At 30.6% G+C, this 14,386-nt stretch overlaps 2 protein-coding genes across 2 annotated transcripts; both read right to left on the bottom strand.

The window, feature by feature from the left end:
- Nucleotides 1-1,309: 1,309 nt before the first annotated feature.
- LOC111029396 (cytoplasmic tRNA 2-thiolation protein 1) lies at nt 1,310-3,499 on the bottom strand. The gene is made up of 5 exons (XM_022308378.1): nt 3,291-3,499; nt 2,882-3,113; nt 2,225-2,532; nt 1,759-1,963; nt 1,310-1,695 (listed from the first exon to the last, which is right to left on the bottom strand). The coding sequence occupies exons 1-5, from the start codon at nt 3,336-3,338 to the stop codon at nt 1,487-1,489; spliced, it is 1,002 nt and encodes a 333-aa protein (XP_022164070.1). The 5' UTR covers nt 3,339-3,499; the 3' UTR covers nt 1,310-1,486.
- An 8,166-nt stretch (nt 3,500-11,665) lies between these two features.
- Nucleotides 11,666-14,380, bottom strand: LOC111029409 (zinc finger MYM-type protein 1-like). Its single transcript, XM_022308392.1, has 4 exons — nt 14,064-14,380; nt 13,068-13,969; nt 12,800-13,016; nt 11,666-12,658 (listed from the first exon to the last, which is right to left on the bottom strand). The coding sequence occupies exons 1-4, from the start codon at nt 14,112-14,114 to the stop codon at nt 11,666-11,668; spliced, it is 2,163 nt and encodes a 720-aa protein (XP_022164084.1). The 5' UTR covers nt 14,115-14,380.
- Between the last annotated feature and the right edge of the window lie 6 nt (nt 14,381-14,386).

Here is a 14,386-nt window from a genome sequence, read left to right as displayed (position 1 = left end):
ACCCTCCAACCCGACATTCAACGTTCCCGCCTTCGAAACGACACCTCCAAAGCCCCTTATCACAAATCCTTATCACATTCTGTGACTTAGAGGTTCAACCCATCTACGGACGCGACTTTTATAGTTTTAACAACTCAGTTTCCTTGGACCGAATACCACTTTCAGCCAGCTCGAGGGTCTTCCCCATCGACGCTCGGAGAACTAGTACATAGATAAAAGATAGATTTAATTATTTAAAACATCTCAAACCATGATCGGGACTCGGAAGTAGCAACCTATATTAAAAACATATAAATCAGCCACTTAAAACCTGCTTACTTGTGATAAAGTATCTGAGACCTAAGCAATTAGCGTTAGCCATAGACATATACAAACAACTAGATAGCCCGGCTGCCGACTGCCCGGCGACTGGTTCATATTCTTCAAAGGTAAAATCGCTATATTATGCCTAAACGACAATGTTTATATTTTAATCTTTAATGTGATAACAAAAAAAAACCGAAAGCCCCAATGGTTTTTTCATATATATATGTCTATGGTTTTTGTCAGTTATCTATTGTGTCATCACATAACAATGTAAACTTTACCGTTTAGGCAAATAGTGGACTAACTTCAAAATTCTGTACAGTACTTGGTAATATTCGGCTAACTAGTTGTTATAATGTCTATGGCGTTAGCACAGAAAAAAAAGAAAATTAAATGATCTTGGCCCAGAGTTAAACTTTTTTTTTTTTTTTTTTTCTATGGTATCGAGGACCGGAGAAGGAACTATGTTGCCAATACTTCTCCTCCGGCCCCCATATCACAGAGTTAAACTAGTATAAAGTCTATGACTCAATGTACAGAAGATATCTTCTCTATGTTGTGGTCTATGATTATAAGGGAAATAAATAACCTTACAATAAGATCCCAACCCTGCAGACCATATTTTCGTACTTTGTAGTATAAACTGGTAGGTTAGATTAATATATACTCTAAAACGACCCTATTATGCACATGCTGTGGAGTCCCCTTCAATGTCAAACATATTTCTACAATATGCAGAGTTTACAAAATGGAGAGAAAAAAAACTATACATTTTCGATCACCTAATCACCTACGAAATTTCATCATTAAGTAAAAGGTTGAACACCACTGAACCTGGAACCAACTAACAACATCAAACTCAGCCAATGTCTATAAGTAACACATCTTAACACCTACTGTAGTAGGTACTGTAACATGAATCCATTAGGCCTCACTCTTCAACAATATATCAATCACTACCATTATAAATAGCTTAAAATATTTAAAAAAAAACATACAAGTTAAGAAATACATAATATAATTTGACTGAAAATATACAAAATATTATTAATTAACAATACAACAATTTCTCAACAATATTTGTACTTACAATTCTTACGTTTTTATAAAAACCATAAAATATACGTATTATATATTATTATACTTTACAAAATTATGTTGTCAAATAGAAATAAATATTTTAAAAATTTAGTAGCCTTGGGTTTGGCAATGCTGCCAATGCTTTATTAGCTTTGCTACTTTTACCAATTCCAAGTTTAGGTAGTCCTCGATTTAATCCTTCTAACAACATACAAGCTTTACAAATATCTTGACTAGACACAAATCCACATTTAGTACATACACCAATGTCTGGCAATTTTACATTTTCTTTAATACACATTGTCTCTCCTAAAATATTTAAAAAATAGTTTTAAACTAGGTATAGAAGGAAAAAATATAATTATTTAATACCAGAATGAATTATATCCATGATAGATGATGGTTTTAACCTTTCTAAATCTTTTAAAAATGTTCTTGCATATCCTCGGTATGCATTTGGTGCAAAAATACATTCAGTTGAAAAGTAATTCAATTTCTTGAAGTATGCATACATTACTATTTCTTTTTCATAAGTGTATTTTAAAGGTTTACATCTAGGGATAGTGCCTTCTGTAATCTAATAATAAGTACATAACAATAAATTTAAATTAATCATTTACATTAATTTTGTTAATTTAATACAACAATTTTACTAAGTAATGCAATACAACAATATTTTATACATCAAACCTTACTAAATAATATAAAACATGTTTAACCCTAGAAATCCTATTAAAAAGAGCTATAAATAATATTGTGTTATCAATATTTTTAATTAATTTATATATTTAGGTCCCTTACTAGCTTACTCAAGTATCTTATCCTTTGTAATACTTACAGTAATAATATTTACACATCTTTGCAATCTTGCCACATCCCCTCTTAAAATGTTCATCAACACAGTTTCTGCAATATCATCAGCATTGTGACCAGTAGCAATACAATCAACATTTAATAACATTGCACCTCTATCTAAAGCTTGTCTTCTGAATACACCACAAAATGTACAATTATTCTTACGACCAACTTCAGCAACTATTTTGTCCATTGACCAACCATATAACTGTTGGTATGATAATATCTTTAAAGGCATTTGATATTCATCTTTATTTTCTAGTACTGTTTTCAAACTATCATCCCTATAACCTATTAAAATTGCATACAATTAATGATGTAGTTAAATAATTTATCCGATTCTCAACTCATTAAAATACCAATTTCATAAAAAAATAATTGAATAATTTGCATGAGATCTAAATTATATTTATATATTTTTTTAACTTAAGAAATAACAATAGTCTAAATTATTATTCACCAATTTATACAAACTGTAGATATTTTTTTTGAGTACTTAGTTAAAATTACTTTTGAAATCCAGTAATTAAATAATAAAATATTAAAACTATAACTATTGTCTTATGATTCTAATTTCAATATTTCTCAAAAAATAAATATTAAAAATTTGCTTGATTGTATTAAATAATAATTTTATTACCTGTAATTCCTTCATCTATAGACAATAATACTAATTTCAGCTCATAATTATAGCGTTCATTTAATGTCTTGAGAACTTGTGCTAGTACAGTTGAGTCTTTTCCACCAGAAGCTGCAATTGCAACAACATCGCCTTTTTTGAATAGCTTACCATTTGTGATAGTGCTATGAATTTCAAGTTCAAAAGCCCAATAAAAACATTCTTTGCATAATGTATCTCCTGTTTTTGGTCGCTGAAATATAAATTTATTTATACCCTTAAAATAATAATTTTGTATAGAATTTAGTTTTAACAATATATAATATAAAAAATCAGTAAACCGATTGATACCTAATTATTATTCATTAAACTTAATTTTTATTGGACAGTAATTGTATATAATATTATTATTTATTATTATTAACTTTACCTTTAGCACTGCATTCTGACCACATTTTGCAGAGCATAAGACAGGCATTTTAACTTAAAAATAAAAAAACTTAAAACTTTAATAATTATACAATTAAAATAACAAATAACAACTGCCAAACACTACTTTGGAGCAATAACAATAACTTCCAACTACAACTCACTAAAGAGCACGATTAAAGATATATCTTTAATAGTGCTAAAGAGTATTCTTTATCATGTGTATTGTGTATCTATGTTAGCAGCACATTTAATTATTATCAATTCTGATAAGGCAGGTAACTATAACTGCAGTATTGTATAATTTATTGCCTATGCATATATTACAAGGAGTTTTAATAAAAATATTTTATTTAAGGCTTCCGGTGCCGAAGTGATTTAGTCCTCAAAAACACGCTTAACGGGAATAATGATCCTGCCTTGTAGAATTAACCAAATTTGATCATTTTTTTTTTATTTATAGAAGAAAATAATCTACAGCCAGCATTCAACTCCTTTTTTTAATATTTTAATCTCAAACTTCCTCTTTTCTCAAAAATCCTAGAAAAGATTATACTTAAGCGATTAAACCCTATATTAACAATCCAAAATATAATCCCCCGCACGCAATTCTGTTTCAAAAATAAACATTCGTCACTCCATCAAGTTCACAGAATAATCGACATCATTTCACAAACTCGAACATAAACAGTACTCCACTGGCGTCTTTCTCGACGTAGCCCAGGCGTTTGATCGCGTCTGGTACAAAGGCCTCCTTTATAAAATACGATTTTTACCGGCCCCCCTGTTTTTAATAATAAAATCTTTCCTACATATAACTGGTCCTTCGTTGCGAGAACGAACTCTCACAAATCCACTCCATAAAAGCAGGCGTCTCCCAGGGAAGTATTCTAGCACCTACACTCTACCTTCACAGATGACACAGGCATACTCTCAACTAATGTTGACCTAACCATAGCATCTTATAATCTACAAACCCATCTTAATGAACTACAAAACTGGTTCAATTTGTAGAGACTCAAAATAAATCCAAATAAATCTACCTACATAACCTTTACTCGACGTCCAGATCATAGTCCCCTCATTATCCTCAACAACAACACGATTCGCAAAACACAAGCCACCCGTGACCCGTTACCTCTGAGTCCACCTCGACATTAAACTCACGTCTCACATGTGCATATCACATAAAAACAAAAAGGAAATCACTCAATTTAAAACTCCACAAAATGAAACACCTTCTTAAATCAAATCTCCTTCTCAACACAAAACTCGTCATCTATAGACAAATTCTCCGCCCTTTAATGACTTACGGAATGCAGCTATGGGGTGCCTCCAAAAAATCCAACATTCAAAAATTCCAATCCTCCCAATCAATTTGCCTTTGCCTCCTCACCAACGGCCCCTGGTACGTCAGCAACCTCACACTCCACTCTGACCTCAAAATCCCAAATATTAATACCCTAGCCTCCCACTACTATAAATTATTTCACAATAACATGGTCAACCGCCCTAATCCACTCATTTCCAATCTCTCCTCCCTCACTCTCCCCGATAACTCAAAACGTCGTCTAAAGCGAAATTGGGCCAGGGACCTCCTCAATCAATAAAAAAAAACATAAAAGTCTAGAATTGAAGTAGTGTTGTTTGGACACCCCTTTCCATCAAGCCGTCCAGTTTTGTAAGAAATAGTATTTATAATCAATGGTATATTGGTATTACTTATTGTAATAGTATAATACAGATTGTATATTTTTTTCTTTTAATAAAAAAAAAAAATCTCAAACTTAATTATAAAATATCTTGCTAAATATTTAATGCTAACGAAAAGATTCAGTAAAAATTCTATGTAACTACCGTCATTTTTTTAGAATAACACTAAAAACCAAAATCGATTTTTTCAAACACTGGTTTTGGGTAAAAATTCAATTTTTTCCTTAAATTTTTGTTTGTTTTTCGTGTCACTTTTGAAAACTATTGGGAATTTTAAATGTTGACCTCAAGAACGCATCAACTAGATTCACTTTCTTACCAAAAAAGTTGTTGTTGAAGAAAATCGAAGCATTTTTATTGTCCTAAACCGTAATGATAGACACAAAAAAAAATATCACTCCGCTCAGAATCTAAAAGAGAAACATGACTTTCAAAATCTAATCAAAAATCATAATATAAACAAATCATTATTGTATAACAATATAAAAATCATAAAATTATAATATAAATATTCGGTATATTATTTTAAATTTAAGTGAGACAAAAAAAACATAAATATATAAAATTGAAATAAAAATCATATTTTTTCATTTTTATTTCAAGCCCAGTCTGTATATGTACCTAATTCAATGCAATAAATTATTTTTCAAAAACACAATATCCTACATTATTATTTACTCAGTACAATGAATATACAAAAAGAAACACATGATTACATTCTGAATTTAAGGTCTATGGATTTATCATATTAAAATATCTGACATCTATGGCCATTGCCAATTGTCACCATTTATTGAAGACGATTAAAAAGTGTAATAATTCCAATGAACAAATTTTATATCAATAGTCGGACAAGTATATAATATAACATGTACTCACTACTCACATATTTCGTTACGCTCAAGTTATCTTCAAAAAATATTTCGAAATTGTCAAGTTTCCTATAGGAACGACATTAGACCGGATGAAGATATTTGTTTGCTCGGCGGTACGGCATGCATGCACCCAAGATATGGCACAACTAGTGTTCGCCGAAAGAGTTGAGGTTTACGCGTAAGTTGGTTTTCATATTATTTTGGAGCTTAAATATACTGTTTAGATTTAAATTAAATATTTATTACCACGATAACAATCCAAACGCCGCAGCACGCCGTCTACACGTTTCACCACAAGTTCAATAAGTACCCATTTTGCCAAAATTATACGCCGGGTAACACCTTATCCGTTTTTTCGAAAAACATATGCAATATATTAAAATAATACACGATTTTTAATAGTTATAAATACTAATAGGCCAAAAGTAAAAAATAAATTTAATTAAGAATAAGAAAAGCAATTTATAAGAGGAACATGCGGTTGCTGGTAATTGAAAGTCTTAATCTTTATTGATAGGTAATTAAATTCAAATGATGAATATTTCCAAAAATTGCAATATAACTAATAATTATCATTGTAAATAGTTTTTTTTCTTATTTACTATAAAATGATTATTTCTGAAAAAAAAAAAATTTTATACAATTTTATACAATTCTCATAAATTGATATTATAATAAAATTGACCGCTTTGATATGAAAAGTTGTAACAATGTTTACCTGTGGATTTGTCATATTGTAGTAATATAGTATCTTTTATCTATGGCAATTGCCCAAATCATTGCAGAAGACAGAGTCTACAATTTTAATAAGAAAAGCAGACATGATAAAAAAACATACTGCGTTCCGCACACGTACTTCATGGATTTTGCCGAAAGATACGATTTTTAAAGTAAGATTGTTTTCATATTCTTTGGGGCTGAAACCTAATTTTCAGACTTGAATAGGTATATATATTTTACACTATAAATTCACTAATAAAGTACTAACAAGTGTCGTAGACGTAGACACATTTTATTTCCGAGCCCCCATTTTTTTAAATACGGCGCTAGGTGGAATAACACAAGCTACAAAGGTCATCATCGTTTCCCCACGCTTTGGTCGTAGGATAATAATAATATACATAAATTATAAATATAAACCGAAGTACATTATTTAGGGGCATACATTTCAGTTTAATTTATAGAAAACCTATTATATAAGACATAAGATAAGATTCTAATTTATAACTGGTAATTTTTTTCCAAATCTAATATTACTTGAACTGTCAACCTAATATCTATGCCATATTTAGGTATAGGTAACCTTGCATATTAAAAAAAAAAAAATTTAATTAAAGTGAGTAGTCAACTAGTGATAGGTACAATAACCACCTTCTTCGCCCGTTTATAAATAATTTCCTAGTATATCTATGTAAATATAGTGCTACACCTAGGTACATAAACACGGACGTTCTCGTGTAACTTAAAATTAACTTAAATTATAACAATTAATATTAGATTTTATATTTATTTTTTACATATAGGTATATTACATCACTATTATTGCATTACTATTTATATCTTGTTTTCTTGAACACAATGTTTCAAAAACAAATATGTATATAAGTTATTGAAATAAAATAAACTGTAATAAGTACCTAACAGTTATAAAGCCTTGTGTAAACTTTTAAAATAAAAATGAAGAAATCGTTAAAGAGTATAATGTTTTCCCGGTAAATAAGTTATAGTAATAAAATATAAAACTTAATATACCTTTGAATAAAATATTTTTAAAAAATACTAACACATTATAACTAGGTAGATATAATAAAAATTAAACATATGACGGATTCTTGAAATACTAATACACATTTTTTTTTCGTGTATAATTTATGTAATGCCTTAGGTTAACGCATAGTCGCATAGGTCATAAGAATATTGTTGAACATTTCACTGGCTGCAGGTTATTTCAAAGTTGGTTAGGTTATGGTATTCGTCAGTGAAAATTTGTCAATAAATATCATATTCAGCAGTATGAAATGTGTCAACGTTGCAGTGTTTCAAAGACTAAGTTGTACAACAGATTTTGATTCGGACATTGCGTATGTAATTTTTTATTTTTTAGTAGGTTTATTTTAATATTGTTAATTGATCAGGGTTTTTCGGCTATTCCGGCTATCAACAAAATCATGATAAAAATTAGGAAATGGTCTGGTATAATATTTTTTTTAGTAATATTTAAATATGTTCACCGATTATCAGGTGATATGACTCGTAGCCTATGCCCTATAGGTAATATAGGGACTGTGAGAATAAGAAGTGTATGAGATGGCGAAGATAAGGAGTGTGATTGTGGCAGATATAAGAATGTTGAGTTGGGTGTGTAAAGGACAAAGAAGAGGAGAGTAAGAAATTAATTCATTATAAGTAGTGTAAAAGTTGCATATATTGTAGTGAAAATAAGAGAGAATAATGCGAGGTGGTTCGGTTACTGTATGATAAGAAGCAGTGAGAGTGGCTATAGAAGTAAATTTAGGGGAAGGAAAATGATAAGAAGGCTGAAGAAGAGATGGATGAGAGTGCCTGAACCTGTATAGTTAGTCAGTTAGAGAGAACTAGGGAAGGGAGAATAGGACGTGTGGAGGTAAAATAGTTAGGTTAACAACGCCGAATACATTAGAAAGGTTTTTGAATTGCAAAGGCCACTCGACTATTTTGCTGAAACTACCAAGTTGATAGGTTGAAAACCTTGACTTATGGGATGGAATAAAAAGGTCGGTAGGATGTCAGAGCATTTGTTTTCTTTCTTTGACCCACGCTTAACAAACTAAATGTACGATTAACAGAGCCAACCCTATATTGTTACTTTAAATATTTGGTTAAATAAATAAGTGTATTATTTATTGTAATTTTATTGTATAAAAAAAAACTAAGCACGATTTTCAACAACCCATTAACACGATATAGTAATGATTATATTCCTGAAAATGCATACCTCACATAGAACACAGTGTATACAGCCTAGCGCCCTGCGTTTTTTGATTTTAAAAATCGTTGTACAGAATTAGGAAATATTTTCCGAGACTATTGTACCGCGTGATGCCTGCATACTGCATATAACATTTACATAGGACATATAATGTGACGAAACAAATACCTAGGCAATTAAAAATCTGAATTTTGGTCTACAGCTATCAACAATATTTTGATGGATTCCTCACGAGAAAGCATCCACAATAGTTTCTTAACATTTTGTACATTTTCCCTAACAGGTTGGCCTGTTAAATGTATTATTCGCCGAAGCTGTTTATGGTTGTTGCGGTAATTATTTGTAAGACATTTTAATTCTGCTCCAAATATTACACTTCTACGGTACTTAGTATCAATAATTATTTAACGATTTATGAATGAATTTTTTAAATCAAGTATGTACTTGGAAATAATATTACCCTACTAGTAAAATAATATAATGGTCTTTAATGGAAATGGATAACTACGAAGTATGTAGGATAAATACATTGCATATATAATGAAAATATAAAGATTTGAAATAGTAATAAATTAAATACAACAGATTGTTTACCTTGAGTGAACGATAACATTCTATACACGCTGATATAAAATAAAAAGGAGTATTTTACATTTTTGACTTGGGTAATTGATTTATTAAAAATGATAGACAATATTAAAACAGACAATATTGGTATTAAATGATTAAAATCATTTTTTTTTTAAATTCAGTAATCACCTAAACTAAGGTAATATTTCAAGTGACATACGAATTGTAATTATTATCTAAAAGAAAAGCAACACCGTACTTAAAATTGTTGTAAAATGAAAAAATGGACGCGTAGGAGTACTCTTTTACTCTTGTAATTAATTATGTAAATGTTTCTGTATGTTATTTTTCTCTGGGATGGTTGAATTCTATTCGTAAACTGATAATTCATGTATCAATAAGAAATAATAACATATTTATTCATTATCAAATTTTTACACAAAAAATATTTATTATGTAATAAATACAAATAAAAAGAATACAATTAAGGCGTGGTGGGGGCGTGGTGGTTGGCAGCAGTCCCCAATGTGTGTCAAGCATCGACCGGCTTCACTAGCTCCCGGGTGGGTCACCACTTGGGTGTTTGGCAATGATTCTTCGCTTCACATGACACATACACACGCATTACTCAAGCCCAACCGCGACAAAAACAAAAAAAAATAGTAATGACCATAAGTGCTGATGATTTGGACCAAAAAAAAAAGAATACAATTCTACACAATTAAGAATATTATAGTTTAGTTTGTGAAAATAATTGGCAATACGTATGTAAATTGAGATATTATAAATTATAGAACCTTTTATAATTATAACTATTAGTGGTGTCGGTCGTTGGTAGTTGAAGGGGGAGAATTTAAATTCCAAATCATGCTTCGAGAAATTAATATAATAAAATTATTTAAATACGTTATGAAGTTGCTCCAAATTTCAACGTCTTCCTAGAATTATTATAGAACATATTATTATGAAGCTTAAAAAATTAATTTAAAAATGTTGCTTTAAAGAAAATGTTTCACCTCCATGTGTAGTCAAGTCTTAAGTGTTCAAGTGTGATATACTGATATGTATCAAATTTTCATTCAGAAGTTATCCTTAAGCTTCGTTAATTTCAAATAATAATTATCACTCAATCTAATATGTGAATGTGTGAAAAGAAATGTCGCATATTTATCTATGTGCTTTAAATTTCTACAATGGTGAGATGGGCATGACTCCGTTCATATCGTATATGGTGTCCTAAGGTGTCAACAATCAACAGTTAAACTTGGTAAACAAACATTCGGGATCTTTTTATTCAAAGTGTCTTAGTTAACCCTCCGTTAATTTTGCGTTACCCTAATACTATTTATTGTTCTACCATCATTCAGATTGATACAGTTATACACCCAGTGGCCTAGCAAGCGATCCCTGGGGTTTGGGCATTTAAAGTTTAAACCCTGTCCCTCCCATTTCATAAACATTTTTTAACTTCAAGGATACATTTGATTAAACATTTAATACCTAATAAACGACTTGTGAATAGATTTTCAAGTTAAAGTAGGTATCTGATGATTGTAGACTGTCGTCTCTATAGTTCTAGCCCAATTAATTTTTTGTTGTGCTTGTAGGTTCCTCTTACAATTTCTTTAAAATTCAATTTTAATCGATTTTTATATATTGGGACATTTAAAAATAAATGTTTTTTGCTCCTTAAAATACGTTGGAATGCGGGCGCCAATGTTCCCCTTCTTATTTTTATTTTCATTGATTTATATTATCTCTAGTTAATAATTGTGTATATAAATTGTTTACAACTTCTGTTTATTGTGAATAGTTTTTTTGGTTTAACAATTTGTAGTTAAAGATTGCATGTGTATCACTAGTCACTATTGTATATTTTTTTTGTTATTTTTCTTCTTGGAATGCATTTGTTTGCCTCAAGTTGAATTCAGATTCTGAGTGTTGCGATAAATTACGTATTGATTTTACAATTATGCGTGTCCGTCATCACCTTTTGTGGCAGTGAATGTGCTTCGATTTTCTTCAGTAGTATCTTTTCTGGTAGAAAATTGAATCTAGTCGGTACTCTAGGGCAGGCCCGTGAGCAGGATTTCAGAATGGGGGGTGTTTTGAAAAAAAAAATTTAAAACATAGATACATCAATAATTAGCAAATAGTATTATAACATATTTATATTTATTATTAATTTTGTAAGTACCTATGTTAAATGTGTTTTTGAACAACACCTACTTTAAAATACAAATCATTTTTTTAATAAATTAACTCGACGAGGCCACGAGGGACAGAAAAGAATTGATTCAGTGCTTGATTTATGTCCACGTTTATATCACGATGTATATTCAATGATGCCAGTCCATTTAAGCGATCTTCGCCCATTGTTGATCGTAGGTAAGTTTTCAGCCGACGTAATGTTGAAAATGACCTTTCATTAGTCGTTGTAGTCACAGGCAAAACTGACATTACTCGTAACATTTTATGGACATTTGGAAATGCATCTGCATTACAAATATCGAGGGCATCAAGGACGTTTCGAATATTTTTACCAACTAGTCGTCGTCGCCAAATTTCTACCTCACTTATCCAAATTTCTGGGGAATCGTCGTGTAAAATTGAACTGTAGGTTTCAAACAACATTTTACAAGCAACTTTGTCTAAAGATTTAGTTTCAACAGGAAAAAGACATGAGAAGTTGGACAAAATATTTCGATGTTTAAGGAAGCGATCTTGAAGATGAGTGATAAATAAATCATGATATGGTATGTAAATAATAATTTTATAATAATCTGCTACGGAGTCTGTTATAATGTTAGAACGGTTAGTTTGGCGTGATGCAAGTCTTGGTTTAGTCACAGGTATATTGTACTTCTTACAAATATCTTCTACAGTCACAAAAATGTTGTTGAAGTTTTCTGTAGAATATTGTCTTCTTTCTTCAAGTTCGTGTTTTGCTGCATCTGCTTTCTTAACAGCCTCAACCAAATATTGATTTTCTGTTTGTAAAACTCTACTCAATGATAAAGCCAATGCGTGTACTGAATGCAAAACGTGAATTGACACTTGAAACGCCAAGGTTTTTATTGCTGAAAGGAGTTGAAAAGATCCGGAGGTTGTTTTTGAATCTGTCCAAGTATTTGAAATGTTTTCTAAGGCGTCAATAACAGCTGGTTGTAAATCTATATAGGTTCCAATTGATTCGTGTTGTTGTACCCACCTTGTTGCGCAGTATTTTTTAAGTTTTTTTTTCTTTTCTTGTAACAAAGTTTCATTATTTTGTATTGCATCATGAAGTGCAACAAGTCGTTTTGGTGTATTAAAGAAGTTGTAAATAGATTGGACTGTACCAAGACAGTTTCTAATTTGGGGGATACTACATGCGGCACTAACTGCCAAATTGAAACTATGGGCAGCACAGTGTGAGTAGATAGCTAAATGATACTTTTCTCTGATATACGCTTGAACTCCGTGAAATTCACCACTCATAGTACTAGCCCCGTCATACCCTTGTCCAAATAAATACGCACAGTCAATTCCAGAATATTCAAGGAAATCCAAAATAACATTTGATAAACCTTTCCCAGTTACATCTGCTACAGGTACAAAACTTAAAAAATCTTCACATATTTTTAATTTACCGTCATCATTATTTAAATACCTTACACATATTGAGACTTGTTCTATGCCAGCAATATCGGCAGTTTCATCTGCTGTTACTGAAAATGCTTGAGATTTATTGACTCGTTCAATAATCTGCTTTTGAATTAAATTATGAAATATAACAATAAATTCGTTTTGTATACGGTTACTGATATACATGGCATTTTTTGCGGAATTTTGTAAAAAAGTATTAAGCTGATCGTCAGTTTTTGCACGATATCTCAAGAGAGCCCTAAAGTTACCATCGTTAGTTAAAGGTTCTTCGGAGGTTATTCTCCCTGAATCATTTGAACCACGAAGGGCCAAACCCTGCCGGCCACATAATATTAAAGTTTCGATTATAGGAATCAAACATTTTTTACTTTCATTAATGAAATCTAATTGTTGTTCCGAAATTTGTAAATCAACTGGTAAAATGTTTTGGTTATCAATTTCTGCTCTCATATTTGATTTTAATAATGAAGTTTTATGATACTCTAGTGAGTTATGGTAACTAAATGATTCTAAAGCTTTTTTCCAGTTTGTAAACGGTTTTTTAACTAACAGTCCCAAATTTTGATGTCCAATTCCTCCACCTCCGACAGAAAACAACACACAATACTTACAAAATACGCCATTCAGAATTGCCGAATAAGCCAACCATTTATATTTGAGCAACCAACTTCTTTGAAACTTTAAATTTCTTTTTTCGGAAACAGGAAATTTATAGTCTTCTGGAGGTGTCCAAATCAAATTTTGAAGTCCCGGAAACAAGTCAATAGTTTCAGTTGCAGGTTTATTCACATATAATCCTATGTCATGTGGGTGCACAATCTCTGGAAGTGACACTGATACATTTGTTTCTGGAGATGCATTTTTCGCTGGTTCAGTTGGTTGTGACTGGTTATTAAAACTATTTTCCTGTAAATAAAATGTAAAAAATAATAATTGTAATTTATAATATTATTATAAATAAATTATATTTATAAATTATAATTAATTTTAATGTACTTACTATCTCATCATTTTCTAGCCGTGGTTTTTTGAAAAAATTTCGAATGTCCATTTTTATGTTATTTCTAACGTAACACTATAACTAACGTCTCACTGTGAGCTTACAATCGTTTTGTATGAACTATAATTATAAACAACTTTTAAAATACCCGAAATCCGTTATCGTGTAATCTCGTGTCCTACTAATTGCGGTCGAATAAAATATTATTGTGTGACGTGTATGCTCTATACTTATATTCATACATTTATTGTCATTATATTTTATCGATAACGGCAACGATTACGAAAGTCGATAAACAGCAAACGTGAAGACAACACTATATT

The sequence above is a fragment of the Myzus persicae genome, unplaced genomic scaffold (assembly GCF_001856785.1).
Source record: "Myzus persicae strain clone G006 unplaced genomic scaffold, MPER_G0061.0, whole genome shotgun sequence".
In the NCBI taxonomy this organism is placed as follows: Eukaryota; Metazoa; Arthropoda; class Insecta; order Hemiptera; family Aphididae; genus Myzus; species Myzus persicae.
The sequence above is the reverse complement of the archived record's forward strand: the minus strand, read 5'-3'. Positions and strand labels throughout refer to the sequence as shown.

Bases quoted from the DNA above. Each gene is read 5' to 3' on its own strand.
- LOC111029396 (XM_022308378.1), bottom strand. From the start codon at position 3,338: ATGCCTGTCTTATGCTCTGCAAAATGTGGTCAGAATGCAGTGCTAAAG. The intron at 3,114-3,290 runs GTAAAGTTAATA...TTTATATTTCAG, and splicing joins GTCAGAATGCAGTGCTAAAG to CGACCAAAAACAGGAGATAC. The intron at 2,533-2,881 runs GTAATAAAATTA...CAATTTTAATAG, and splicing joins TATAGATGAAGGAATTACAG to GTTATAGGGATGATAGTTTG.
- LOC111029409 (XM_022308392.1), bottom strand. From the start codon at position 14,114: ATGGACATTCGAAATTTTTTCAAAAAACCACGGCTAGAAAATGATGAG. The intron at 13,970-14,063 runs GTAAGTACATTA...TTTTATTTACAG, and splicing joins GGCTAGAAAATGATGAGATA to GAAAATAGTTTTAATAACCA. The intron at 12,659-12,799 runs GTTAGTGCCGCA...TTACAAGAAAAG, and splicing joins CCCATAGTTTCAATTTGGCA to AAAAAAAAACTTAAAAAATA.